The sequence below is a fragment of the Ascaphus truei genome, chromosome 6, assembly GCF_040206685.1.
Source record: "Ascaphus truei isolate aAscTru1 chromosome 6, aAscTru1.hap1, whole genome shotgun sequence".
Taxonomy (NCBI): domain Eukaryota; kingdom Metazoa; phylum Chordata; class Amphibia; order Anura; family Ascaphidae; genus Ascaphus; species Ascaphus truei.
In genome coordinates this window covers 5633431-5649082 of record NC_134488.1, presented here as the reverse complement: position 1 = coordinate 5649082, position 15652 = coordinate 5633431, and the positions used below count along the sequence as shown (strand labels likewise).

At 37.5% G+C, this 15652-nt stretch overlaps 1 protein-coding gene across 1 annotated transcript in view; it reads right to left on the bottom strand.

The window, feature by feature from the left end:
- BARX2 (BARX homeobox 2) overlaps window positions 1-12156 on the bottom strand; it is a 77444-nt gene extending 65288 nt beyond the window's left edge. The window contains exon 1 of the mRNA XM_075603335.1: window positions 11670-12156. Within this exon, the coding sequence (XP_075459450.1) occupies window positions 11670-11895 (226 nt within the window). The 5' untranslated portion in view covers window positions 11896-12156. The remainder of the gene's footprint in view (window positions 1-11669) is intronic.
- Window positions 12157-15652: the final 3496 nt, after the last annotated feature.

Below are 15652 nucleotides of genomic sequence, written 5' to 3'. Positions count from 1 at the left end.
CCAGGTACAAGGAGAACTGTTGATCTTCTGGAACTGACCTTTTGTGGCCAGGGATGCGTAAGGACATAAGGAATTTGTCACAGCATGTTCTACTTGTGCCCAAACAAGACTCCCTGTATCAGGCCATCAGGTTTTCTGCACCTCTCCCTATTCCGGACCTCCATGGTCTCATATTTCATTGATTTCATCGTTGACTACCCATATCCAAAGGAAGGATACCATTCTGGTGGTGGTCAACCGGTTTTCCTGGCCCATTTCATTCCCGTCAAGGGCCTAGCCAATGCTCTCAAACTATCTGAAATATTTATTATGGAAGTATTTCGTCTTCATGGGTCCCCCCAAGTTATTGTGTCAGATCGAGCTCCAATTATCTTTACATTTTGGCGGGCCTTTTGCAAACAACTCAGAATCTCTCTCAATTTTCTTCTGGCTATCACCCTCAGGCTAATGGTCAGACTGACGCGGACGACTCAATCACTTGAAAAGTTCATCCGTTGCTTCATTTCTGATACCCATGACAACTGGGTAGATCTCTTGCCGTGGGCCGAATTCTTTCATAACAATCTACGGAATTAGTTGACTCAGGACTCCCCATTCTTTTCCAATTTCGGCTTCCATGCCTCAGCGCTTCCTACCGCGGGACCTGATCCGGGGTACCAGCAGCGGATAAAAGGATTCTGCATCTTCAGGAGGTCATGAAAAAATATTCAGGAGAACCCCAGAAAGACAGTCTCTATGCAGAAGAAGCAGCCCGACCTGCATCGCCGTGAAGCACCAACTTACATTCCTGGGCAAAAGGTATGGCTGTCTACGAAGAATATTCGATTGAAAGTTCCCACTGCAAAATTGGCACCCAGGTTTATTGGCCCATTTACCGTAATCGAAAAGGTCAATCCGGTGGCCTACCGGCTGCTGTTGTCAGCATCTATGAGGATTCCTTCTGTATTCTACACCTCATTACTTAAACCCTTCATACAGGATCCTCAATCTCCTGCCTCGGTGCCCCCTCCTGAACCCCTCCTGGTTGAGGGACAACAGTAATTTGAAGTCCAGAGGAAAGCTCCATTCTGGTTCATTGGAGGGGCTTTGCCCTCGAAGAGTGTTCTTGGATTCAAGGGACCAACTACAATCTCCTAGGCTCATTCGGGCCTTCATCAAAGATTTCCTCCAAACAATCCTGGCAAGTTAGGTGACCATAAGTTACGTCAAAGGATCACAGTGGATGCGGATGTGACCGGAGGCTTGGACGGTGGAACAGTGAGATCGCGACTCACCATATAGCTGTGAGGATTGGACCTCGGGCACGCCACCTTGATGCATTTTGTGATGCGTTGGGTGATGCCCCTCATCCCTGCGCTGCACCCCAGTACGCCTGTCAAGACTGGACCTAAGCTCCGCCCCACACCGCATCCGTGACGCAACAGTGTACGTTCCTGTCTCCACAACACACCCATGTAACATTACATGGGGCACTCAATGGGTTAACAACATTAATTACTCCATAGCTGTGATACACCACCCCTGCCTATCAGTACACTGTCTACCTGTGATGACTCATTGCCTGCAGCCTTCCCATTGGCTCTTTGTTCTATATATATGCTCAGCCAGCCCTTAGGCAAATTGGCTGAGCATAAACGTTGTGTATGTTTCAAAGTGCTTGCCTCAAGCATCCTGCTGCCCTGCTGCTTTTGTATTCTGCCTTGATTCTCTGTCCTTGACCTCTGCTTGTACCCAGACCGCTGCCTTCTCTGACCCCTGACCTCGGCTTGTATTTGGACTCCCACCTTCTCTACTCCTGTACCTCGGCTACACACAACGACCATCTGACTTTTCCAATCCTAGACCACAGCGAGTATCACGACTATTCTGATCTCTCCTACCTGACCCGGCTACACGACCTCCACTCTGCACTCCAGACGCGGTTATGCAGTTGTAGGTCGGTGTATATCACTATCCCCACCTCAGCCTCATAGTCCCGTCTGTTTGTGGTGGCACTCGTTAGAATAGCAACACCTGTTTACTTACCATGCCTTTTGTTCACTTACAAAGTGTAAGCCTTCATTTGTGAGTTTTCGGTTTGATAAAAATGTTTTTATTTGATCTGCACTATGACTTTGTGTCTCTGATTTTGAGATCTGCTAACATTTCTGCATCACACCATCCAGGGTCTTCACTGCCACTGTTTGGATTTCTGCTTGATTATTTCTGCTCAATTGTAAGTAGTAATTGTAGCTTATTTTAATTTTCAATTCTCACTGTTCTTGCAATATTGCAAGATGTAATTTTTTTTCTTTACATGGCTTCCATCACCGTTCCCCTATGGTTGGAGAAATAAACGATGTGATCTGTATGTAACCTTGTATTGTATTTCAGGCTCCAGGTTAACGGACGGTACCCCAAATTTGGTTCCCAGTGAGGACATGGGATTTTTCACCTAGGGGAGGGTGTAGCTATGGCTTGTTCTGGCTGTACTTCTGCGACAACCCCCCCCCCCCCACCCCCCTGTCATGTAAATTCTGGTAGCTGCAGGCTGTGGCAGGCTATCATATTGGGTTTTCCCCATCCTCAGGCGGCCTCTCTGACTGACAGGGGTGGAGGTGGAGCTTGGTCTGCGTGCAGCCAATCCGGGTGCAGACTTTCTGCCCTCCCGTCGGCACTAGAGAGGAAGCCATTCCAGATTAAAGCCAGTCTGGGTCTCACCCCTTGGGATTGAGATATTCCCTTGAGCTCCTTAAGGGGCTGGCTGAAGATAAAGATCCAACAGATTGCAGGGTCTCAATTCTAATAGGTCAGGTGACATCAAAAACCCTGTCCTGTTTCCCCATACCAACGTAAACCCTCAGCATCTCCTGGAACCTAACAGGTACTAAGCACTACACCACCGGTAGCAGAAGACCAGATCTCCCAGAGGGGGGGGAGGAGGAAGCAGTGCTACATATAGGATAGTAGAAAAATATTAGAATTGCACAAGGGACATGCCCACACGTAAATCCTACTGTATATACACATTTGTGACCGTTGCATATATAAATTAGCAAAATAGTCATTAGTTTGCAAAATGAAATGTCACTGTTCAGTTTGTGGAAAGCTATTTTAAAGAAACAGTTGTAAATATAAAAGCATAGCTCACTATTCAATACAGTAAAAGAGAATAGTGCACAATTTATAACACAGTAACTTTTATTAAAGAAAATTGATGTTAAGGCATTATTCATTAGGCATTACCGCATTTGTCAACATATTAATTAGGGGGCACAGATTGGCTGCAACTAAGGTCCTTCTCATCTGCCCATTTTCTTCAAATCAAGTCCCTACTGTACATCTATCTTGAATTATCCTATATGCTTTGATTTTCTATTTGGAGTTCCCCTGTGTCTGCATTTTCAGTAACAATAACATACCATGTACTGTATTTTTTATAACTCTGTGCCCAGGACATACTTGAAAATGAGAGGTATCTCTCAATGTATTACTTCCTGGTAAAACATTTTTATAAATAAATACCAATTTTGGAGTATGAACTTTCTACTACAGTTGCTTCTTACATGTGAAGTTTTTTTTAAATATGTTTATTACAATAATTTATTTGTCAGTGTATTTAAAGATTGCTGTATTGAGAAATATTACATTTTTACACTTATTAAAATTTTCACTTAATTATATGGTATATAATGTAATAATAATTGTATAATGTATGGGTGTACAATAATGTATATCCATACATACCTCCACAATATAAATAAATATTTCATTTATATTAATGTGCAATTTAAAAAAATGAAGGAAGGACATCCTTCATTTATTTCAATTGTACACTAATATAAATGAAATATTAATTTATATTGGTTATGGATATACATTATTTTACACCCATACCTTATACAGTCATTATTGCATTATATACCTTATTAGTTTACACAAATATTACTTTAATCACAAACAAAAATACAGTTTATGATGTGTTTCAGACATTTATACGATCCATAATATATCATCTCAGCCCTAATTTCTCGCTTTACACCATCCCGACTCTTGTGTTCTGCTCAAGGATGTCTTCTTTCTACCCCTCTTGTATCTAAAGCCCTCTCCTGCCTTAAACCCTTCTCACTGACTGCCCCGCACCTCTGGAATGCCCTTCCCCTCAGTACCCGACTTGCACTCTCTCTATCCACCTGTAAGACCCACCTTAAAGAAAACTTGCTTAAGGAAGCATATGAGTAGCTCCATGACTGATAATTAACACCTCATACATTAACCTTGGTCCCTTGCAGACGCACTTCCCAGAACGCCCTCATACTGTCTCTGTACGTTCTTCCTACCAACAAATTAGATTTTAAGCTCCTCGGAGCAGGGACTCCTTTTCCTAAATGTTACTTTTATGTCTGAAGCACTTCTCCCCTTGATGTGTCATTCGTATTATTTATATGATTTTCACATATATTACTGCTGTGAAGCGCTATGTTCATTAATAGCGCTATATACAGACATACATACTGTACATACATACATACATACATACATACCTTTGTATGACACATATAACTAGTTGTAATGAAAGGGTTACATCCTATACTCATTGTATTGCTTTTGGGAAAAACAGTAGTTTCTTTATCGCTACTACATACAGTATTACAACATCTTCTGTCTTCAGACGGGTTAAACAGTAATACGTAAAATACAAGCTGAATTATGTGATACCTATCGATACACAAATAGCATTGTGCAAAATGTCATTCATATTGAATTTCTTGGTTTACTAAGAATCTGCACAAATACATTGTTGGACAGACAACCAGAGGGCAAGTAAATGCTGACATTGCTTTGATGCAGATAACTAAGGTAAATATTGTAAGATCCAGTCATATACAACATTTTGGTTTACCTTTCACTTCTATGAAGACTGGGGGGGCACATTTTTATTAATCCTCATTGGCCACTCCTCTGTTTTGTTGTTTGGTCCACTAATTGAATGTAATAGCTACAGTATACTATGCCAGCAATTCATTATTGATTTCTGTGTATGTCCTGGTAACATTATTGTTCTAGTAAGAGGAAAAGTGAATGAATACAAGTGGTTGGTTATGAGACAAATGCTCAATTGTGCAGCAATGGTTTTTGTTTTACAAAAGTCTCTCTTCACTCAACAGTCCTTGTAAACCACAGAGCATGAAAACGTGTTTTCACAATTCTCCACCGATCTGATCACTGCTGCAATGCTTAAACACATCTCCTGTTTGGGAGACAGCAATGTTTTGTAAAAGCAATGCAGGTCATCACAAATGGTGGAGTGATGGAGTTTGAGGTGTTTCTGCTTCGTGGCTATTTTTAAATATATGTACGGCTTATTAAATTATACAAGTAGCATATATACAGTAAAAATTCCTTCAATCGGATTCACAGGTTCTTTGTGATTGTGCACAAAGCAAAAATGCAGCATACTACTTCTGCTGCATTTCTTCTGCCGCTCACATGTAAATGGAAAAAGTATGCGTGTATTTATATTTTACTTAATATAGCGCCAACGTGTGTGCAGTCTGTAGGCCAAAAATTGGGGCACAAATGATTTGATGCTTATAGGAGTTATTTATCAAAGTCTCCCAGCTGCAAACCTTGGGCAGAACTGGAGAAACAAAAAGCTGTTGTGCTTTGATAAAACTGTTGCAATGTTTTTGCTCTACTTTTTCAGCCACTAAACTTTAGGGTCTATTTGACAAACAGACAACCAGGAATGGGCAATAAATCAACATTACTATAAGTAACTACTGAATTGGTTTAAAGTCCAATAAAACATCAAATAGAAAAAGCTCTTTGTCAATATGAGTTTTATTGGAGAAAACAATATTATTGAAAGCACTGAGATTTATAGTTTGATAAATCTGGTGCTGGTTTCTTGCAGCACTATAGCCTCAGTCTCACATTAATTAATTTTAGAATAAATCCTGAGGAATGATATGTACATTCTCTACAACGATCTCTACACTTTTATCGCGGCTATGGGATTTTTTTGTTTAGAAACCTAGCACTATCCTTGCCCAGATGATGTTTAGATTAGATTCTCACATAGCCCCCAAGGCCTTTTTTGGCATATTCTTAAAGTTACAGTAACTAATACTGGGAGGTTTAGCAGGAGGCGAAATGAGTCTTTTGGGGAGGGGTGGGGGGGGGGGGAGAGGGGAGGCAGAATGGAGCGGCATTAATCAAAATTCCATTAAAGGCTAAACTTATGCACTTTTGTCATTACTTTGAGTCATTTATAAAACACATTTATGTCAGATAGGGGCATTTTGACTCGGTTATGTCACAATTAAATAAACTATACAAATTGCATCAGTTTTGCTTCTGCATCATGCACCTTGATAAATTTACTTTTTTTTAGTGTCTTAGATGCGCAACTGGGGTATTACTGATGCAAAACAACAGCACAATATTTTTTCTATTCTTTCCCCCCGACATTTGGCACCCGTGGCTATTAGGTTTTGGTCGACCACTCCTGTATTTGCTAACTATGTTTTACTATGATAACATTTTGTAAAGTCTTCAGAAATTAAAGATTTGCAATGCATTCTTTGAGCCTTTGTTTCAAGCTCACACATATTTTGGATCATGTGAACTAAAGCAAATGCTAAACATTACTTGTGTGATATAAAAAAGGGTATTCCTATCATTTTTAGACCATTTTAATTCTGTGTCCCTGTGCACCACAATACTCACAATTACATCAAAAATACTGCAATCCCCACATTGCCACTGTCACCAGCAAAACAAATAGGGGTGAATGCTGCATAATACTCTTATAGTATCCAGGTAATGACCAAGGAATGTATTTATCAAAGACTGTGGACTGCAAAGAATAGCAGCAGTCAGCGAGGAAACCCAACTGATAGCAAAACCATTTTTTCCATTGATAAATCTGGTGCCGTTTTCTGTCTCAGTTTTGCAGCTGGGAGACTATGGCATCTATGTATTACCAATTGTTTGTCATTTGTAGTGTGTCAAAATATTTCATAATAAAAATGAGCACAAACATGTACTAAAATATGCATCATATTAACTACGCTCGTTCTGTCACTCGGTGCGTATAGCGCATCCGTTCATGCTTTAGAAGAACTCTAATACAACTTGGCAGTCGGTTTTTACAGACCTTATCCTTGTTTAGGAGAGTACGTTGGGGCGCACAAAACATTATTTTTAGTACATACCATTTAAATCTGTACACTTAGTGCAGACTATTTGTGTGCACCCAGTAAAAGAAAAATAATTATTTTTGACAATGATAGCACAGAAATTTCAGGGTTAGTACAGTATGTAGGCGCAAACAAGCACAATTTAACATTAGATTTTAAAGTGCCAATTTTGCAACAACAACAAAAAAGCTGATTGCAATGCTTAATACATTGGTTTAACAAATGGGATAACTATTGGGGGTTATGTATTAAAGTCTCCTGGCGGCAAAGTCGGCGGGAAACAAGAGAGAGAAAAAACGCAAAACTGGCTGGAAACAGGAGAAAAAAATGCACGTTATTTATCAAAGAAAATTCACTTGATTAAATTTGACGCAGTTATATTGCCCCAGTTTTCCCCCATTGTTGCAGCTGGGAGATTTTGATACATAACCCTCAAAGCGTCGTCCCACTGTGAGCAATGAGAATTGTTTCCCTTTAATACATCCAGTGCCGTTTCATTGTACCAGTTTTCAAGCTAAATTTGCAAATGGGACACTGCCAAATTGCTTACTGCATCTTGTTTTTGTACAAGACGCTTGAGATAAATATCACACAAAGTGGCCTTATTTGGAGCTATTCATCAAGGTTTCCTGGCAAACTGGGGCGACATTAGCGCAGAAAACTGCTGCAGATGTATTAAATAGAAATAATGTTATTCCACGCACAGAACTTAATGGTTGAAAGCCAGTTGTGCAGCAAAACCATGTAGTTTAAGTATATCTCACCACGGCAAAGATAAAAACGTACTAGTATTGTATTGTATGTCTTTATTTGTATAGCGCCATTAATGTACATAGCGCTTCACAGTAGTAATACACTTAGATCAAACTCTCCGCTTATGTTTCTTTAATATACCATTATAAATCATTTATAATATGTGGTAGTAAGAGAAGCCAATTCAATTATATTTTCCTGTTTTATGAGAGTATTTAGCAAAATGTATTGATTGAAAAACTGGGTAAAAATGCACCATTTTTTCTGAAATAAATCTGCCACTTTTTGTCTACCTTTTGTGTTAGTTTTGTAGCCAGAAAGATTTCCTAATTTTTTTTTTTAAAACCTTCATGTTCAAAACCTAATCAAGATAGTGATTGGATGTAAATATCCCTATTGCTTTTAACAAACAGAAAAACAAAACTATTTGGGGGATTGCGAGCTTAAATTATTTGGTACAGAGACCTGTGGTATTTTGAATGCTACCGTATTCTACTTGATCATATACGCAGCATAGATTTACTTGAAAACAATTATTATTACTGCAAATAATGAAGAGAGATCTTTGATGGGTTTAACATTTTAGGCTACCGGAACACCCCCTGTCAAAGCACAAAGATATACAGTATGTATTACCTAGGGAAGGGAAAATCAATCACAATAAATACCATTAAATAAACATATATATTTTTTTACGTTTCAGCTATAAAAAAAAAAAGATTACAGCTATCAGAAAGTAATCTTTAATTGTGGGCCTTTACTTTTTAACTGAGCACATTCTGCGTTGTTATATATTACACTAGTTATCCCTTCTATACCTAACACGTTATAACAGTTTACATACTGTTCGGGATTCGTTTTTCTTTTGAATTCATTAGAAGCACTGAAACACATTTTGCAGGAGAATAAGAAAATTATCACACTAATTATTGTGATACTCGTGCTGCTGAGCTTTGGGAAACACAATTTGTCTTACACTTCTATTGAATTTGCAATCACTGTTACAAACCAAACATTTCAATTCCTTAGAGGTTTTTTTTTAGATAAGAAAATATGACAACAACCTTTATGGAACCTCTTCATTGTGGTCTAGTGAAAGTATCAGAATGCAAAAATGAATCCATATATATATTGCTTAGGGTTTAGCATTGTGTGAATATTGCTTTGCATGGGTTTTGAACTTGTAAATGTCACCTTTATTGTAAAGTAATTGATATGTAAAGATACGCGACCGTCAAACTCTGTGAGCACTGTCCAAACATTCTCCTACTTGCATGATCGAAAAAGCACAGGGAAGAAGGTTCTGAGTGACGCGATCAAAGTTATTTTCTTTGGTTCCCAAGCCAATTTAGATCACCACGTTCTCCCCCCCCCCCCCCCCCCACACACGCACACACACCTCCCTTATAGGGCCTTATTTAATATGCCATGAAGCCGCTTCTACTCCGCAGAGAAGCTTCATAGTTCCATTCACTTGAATGAATGGAACAGAAGTGGCCGTTTTAGTACAGTTGTGATTGTGCAAACTAAATGAGCACTTCAGGTGATACCTTTTTTATTTGGACTAACAATTGAAATTTTAGGACAAGCTTTCGAGAGTTCTACTCATCCTCGGGTCAGGCAATACTATACTCAGAGGCTTCCTGGCTATGGAGAATCAGCTTTTCAGCACAATGAGTTAGAGCCATGGGCTCCTGAAAGCGCCTCAAAGTGCAGGAGGGGTAGCACTGGACACATTGATGTTATATTTTCCATAACCTGAGCCAACATCTTTTTAAATATTTGAGACTTTGGGGTATATCAAAATTAGCCAAATATAAACTAACCCCTAACTGCGAAATACACAGTTGGTGTAATTTGTAATATAATTATAATCATTAGCAATATTTTATTTTAATTTCACATGTACGTTTATGTTGTTATGATTATGAATAGTGTTCATGTATTACTATTAATATTATTCACTAAGTTTTCTTCCTATATTTTGTTCCCTTGTATACCATACATCAAAACGCCTGTTAATTAAAAATTCTTATTTTGGGTCACCTGAAATAATTCTCTGTCTTTTTATAATCTGTCATTTTCTTCCATGTATTTAAAATGTTCTGGATTTGTTACTCCTATAATTAGGACCCTTTGTTATCTCAGAGTTGTTTCACTGTCTGACATACAGATTGACATCAAGGAATTACGTTTTTGTCATTGATGACTACTAATAATCTAATGATACTGTGACTGGTTCCAGGTGAACCTACTGTAACTCTTAAATGAGAGGACAAAAATGTCTGCAAAGATGTATGGCTTGAGATCAGAAAAGAAAAGAATATGTGATTGTGTAAATTATCTTTTCTTTTGCAAAGAAGTCAAAGTGTATGACAAAAAGAAAGTAGGAGTATGTGGTATACCCAGTGATCCCATCACACATCATGTACAGTTTAATGGTAACCAATCTTCCGAAGTATCTTGGTATAACAATAGAGGGTCTTTGGATGCATGAAAATATTGTGCGCTACCAACCAGTCGCTCAGTTACAAAACTGGGACAAACAATAGGCCACAACGTTTAAAAACTAACACCAAGTGTTTTTTTTAAATACATTGAAAACAATGAAGCTATTTTTTATTTAATAACATTGGTGTTAATTATTTTCCTCTTGTTGTGCCTCCTCCAAACTTGAATACATAATCTCCATTATGATATACAATAAACACCTACTATTTACAGTATAACTTTTCTTAGAAAAAGCGATCATAAGTAACTTGTCTAATAATATTTGGCTATCTCTTTAAGCTAATAAAGACAATTCAAACAATTTTGTTTGGAAATCACAATCCAGCCCGAGAATACTGACAATATTTGAAGCTTATTGATATCCCTCTCATCTATAACTTTTCTTGCTCATATGTGATAAGACAATATTTTCCCTATAAAGCTTTTTCCTATAATGTCCTAAGGAAATTGATCAGTTTGAAAACATTTATTGATACAAAAATTGAACAAAAGTTTAAAATAATAAATTTCCAGAGTCTGGGTTTTTTCTAATTTTGACGCTGCTCAATGGATTTTTAAAACATGGGTTTAATTTAAAAACAACCTTAGCTATTCTAGAAAAGTATGAAAACATGTGCTGCAAAAGATGACACAATTATACATATGTAACAATTAATGTGTGTGTGTGTGTGTGTGTGTGTGTGTGTGTGTGTGTGTGTGTGTGTGTGTGTGTGTGTGTGTGTGTTTATAGGAATATATATATATATATATATATATATATATATATATATATATATATATATATACTGTACATATAATGTAAAATGTGTCATAATTATACACACACAATGGCACAATAAGCAAAAAAATGTATATATATATATATATATATATAATGGAAAAGGTACTGTATCACAATTATACAGATATATACAGATATACAGATGCAGTTTTCTTTTGTCAACTGCCCCTTTTTGTGTACATCCTGTCATTGCTGCTAGATAATAACGTTGTGTCAAACACCTCTGAATACAACGGCTTGACTGCACTCTTGCAACACATTGAGTGTTGGTACAATAGCCACATGACACCCCCTCTATAAAGTTGCAAGTAGTGTGATACTGTAAGTCACACGTCATGTTTACTCGTGTCCATAAAGATGGCTAAAAGAATGGCACATTTTATTTATTATATATATCATATTGGACGGTACTGTCATTAATTGTAAGTGAGAGCCCTTACCAGTACATGAGTGCAGAGGCTTGGGTCTGACCAGGAGGGAAGGGCAGGCAGAATACAGAGAGAGCTTCTCAAAGTAATCGCAAGTCTCCTTGGACAAGATCTCATCAATCATGAAGGACTTGTAGCGCCGCCTGGCTGCTTTGAGCTGCCCGGGGGAGGTGAGCCTCAGCTCGGCTTGGCAGTGCATGTTGAGTCGCTTTAGTGGTATCCAGGAGGTTTCCTTCATGTAGACCTGATCCAGGTAGAAGGAAAGAAATCAGTGAGGCACCGAGGGGATGCGCAGGGAGATCCTCCTTGATCTCTGTTTGCTTTCAGCTCTGTACAGACACAAGTCCTTGTGCGTCTTTACAACTCTCCTATATAAACCATCTGATAAACATCATTTCAATCCCTTTTTAGGCCACTTCAGCTGTCAATCAGAGAGTGCACTCTTCTTAGAAGGATCACCCTTCTCTCCATTGTTTGACTGTTCAGTGCTGGGAGGGAACACAGAACAAATGCCAGCTAATTGGAGCTCAAGTTCTTGACTTACCTCCCTCTCTGTCTCTCCCTCCCCTTTTCATTTAATATCTCTCTCTCTCCCTCTCCCTCTCCCTCTCCCTCTCCCTCTCCCTCTCTCTCTCTCTCTCACACACACCCCCTTCCCCCCTTCTCTCTCACCCCCTCCCCAATCTCTCTCTCTCTTTCTATTTTAAGACTTTCAATGCTGCAGAGTTGCCAAAAGCCTCAGCTTTGAAATCTGCTGTTAGGCAATCAGAAATAATGCCAATAATGCAAATCCCAAGTACTATTACCTCATCTAGCAACATGGCCTTATAGGCACTGAACATAAATACGCTACACATAGTAATATATAAATACAGGTTAATGATAAAGTCATCAACATATGATTCTTGGTTTGTTTTTTTGCCATGATAAGCCATATTAGAGGTTTTCCTGGGTACCCCCCAAATTAAACCTGAATTGAAAGAATTTCTGATCGCGAACACAATTATATTATTTGCACATATTTATTTCAATCCAAATTTCATTTCTAATCATAAATACAAAATGTGGGTGTGCTAAAATCTCATGAGGGCATTCAAACGCTGGATTACCAGGATAATGCATTTTGATCTCATGTCTAGAAGCGAAGGATCTTGATATAACATAGTCACATCATGTTAGCAGGATACTTGGCGATATCATATGTAACGCTTAGAAACTTGTTGACACCACAACTCCGTACCTTTAATCAAATTCTAAATCCAGATGCTGTCTAGATCATAAATAAGAATAATAAAGTGTAATGATCTTTTCCTAATTAAAGTATGAAAAAAAAACATTTAATGCTGTCTACTATTATGTATTATTCTTTTTCACTATTACATCATTATTATTTGTATTCGTGGGTGTAGTACTGTATTACGAATACTATTAATATTAGTCAATATTTAAATTTTATGTTATATATCAGGATTTGTACAAATGACAGCGTATGGCTATACTGTGTATAGGATCTACAAAACTACGAAAAACAAACAAAATATCTAAAACTACAAAACTACGAAACACATAAAAAATAGCACATGAACATGTTGCTATTAATGCAAGCAGCCCATTTAAAGAAGCAATACTCCCTATTTTTCCTTTGTATACAGGATGCGTAAAACAATGTATAATTCTACATTCTACCTAAACTGGCAATTGTTTTGTGCTCCTGTTATAAATCTGTTAAAACTCCTGATTGTATCAGTAGCATACTGTAATTGCTGCTTCAGTCTGTGTGACTCAACAGCTTCTGTGGATCCTTATATTACTAAGGTAACATTATCTATTTTTACAGTTTACAGCTCAAACGGCTGGGAATATTGGCAACAAATTATCTGAAACAGGAAAGTGTGGCAAGGATCTTGCCCTGCTTGGGTGGTGGGCTAAAACCTGCTATAGAAATCAAAGGATGCTTTAAAACTCATTAAAAAGGGCGTTAAAAGTTGAATGATAATTGAAATAAATACAGTAAGTATTATATAATACTACAGAACTGATTAATAAAATATATGTGTGTGTGTGTGTGTGATTTTACATGGTTTGCTGTCTGAAGAGTATCAACTCAACCAGTGAATTTAAGATAAACTTCTCCTAACAGATTCATCCAAGTATAGTTAATCGCTGTTATTTTATGCCTTGCTTCATTTACAGTATGACAACATGATATTGCACGTCATTTATCCCTTGGAATCCTTTGTGGTGGCCAATGAAATAAAATGATAATGATACTAGAGCTTCTTATGATTTCCTTGATGAATACCAAGGTGGCCCTATGTTGAAAGAAGTCTCCTGGCTGAAAAAGTAGCGCAGAATAGCAGCATCACATTTATCAAAGAAAAGCCCCTCTACTGCTGCTCTCTCAGCAGGTGAATCAGTGTGTTGTGCTGTTGGGAGATTCTGGGAGCTATGAGGAGTCGTTGTATCAGAGTCTCTGGACTGCAAAAATGTGGCAAAGACACTGTACCAGATTTATATTTTATAAAGGTCCCATAGAATTTAATGGAATATTTTGCTTTTATAAATACAGTATGACACATATTTGTTGGTCCAGTTTTGCAGCATAGAGTCTTCTTCCGTACATTAAATGTTAATGAAAGACTACAACAAGCACCAAATTTGTCTTACAGTAGGACCGCAAATCTCAAAGAACACAATGGGGGTCTATTTAAAGTCTACTAGAATAAAAAAAAAAAAAAGGAGTAAAGCAATGCAAAGAGCCAAACACTATTTCAGAAAACTCCTATAACTTTCTATGAGATTCATTTCTTTGCTAAGCCTGATGCACTTTTTTTGCTTCACTGCAGCCCTGGCTTTGCAAACCCATTGACAGATAAATAGACCCCCATGTGATGTTCCCCCCTTTTTTTTTCAAATAGTTTTTTTTGGCTTTTCAGTTTCATGAAACAATAATAATAGTAGTAGCAATAATAATAATAATAATAATAATAACATTAATAATAACATTAATAATAATAATAATAATAATAATAATAATAATAACAACAACAATAATAATATAAAAAATAAAATAATCCTATCAGACAATAACAGAGAGTAGTGCGGTATGATACAACTCGAGACAATACAATTCCCCTTTTAACACATTTGGTACCGATCTTTGCACTCATCGTCCCCCCTTTTTTCAGCCATGTAACGTGTATCATAGTCTCCCAGCTGCAAAGTGTGACTAATCAACTGCTCTACACTTACCAAAGGAAACCAGTCCCCGCAGCACCCAAATGGGTTTTTTTCTTAGTTAAATCTGGTGCCGAATTTGTGTCCTGGTTTGCCCCAGTTTTACACCCGGGAGCGTTTGATAAATATGGATCCTCGTTCGTTTCAAGATTTACCAGTTCTTTGGTGGAAAATAACAGTGCGATCATAGGACAAAAATACTTAAGATTTAATAAAGAAAAAATATATATTGCTTTCAATTGGATTTCTTCTTTGGAACACATGTTCTATTTTGTTGCCACAGAAAAGCCCCAAAGAAATACTACTATACAGTATCTGTACATGACCCCACAGTCTCACCCATTGTTATACCTTGCTGATTGATGATGCTACTATGTCTAACATCATATATTTATAAATACGATGTAATGCTTACATACATTTCTGCTGTCATTGCTATAAACCTAAACATCATAACATTGGATAGGATGTCCATGTTTTATGAAGCTAAACGGCAGTACAATACATAAATATAATTATATGTGAATCCAAAGCAGTCTCCAATTTACAAGTGTTTAGCTGTTTAACATATATAATATGAATACATGTTAAATGGATACGTGCCATTTTACTGTCTATTAACACTTTATAAATTTGTATGGAATCGATTACCTAAAAAGTATTGAGAAAGATACAATTTTAAGTATAAATCAGTCAAAATAAAAAACAGAGAAATGGTATAGATAACACTCTGAATTATTCATTTTAGGTAATCTTGC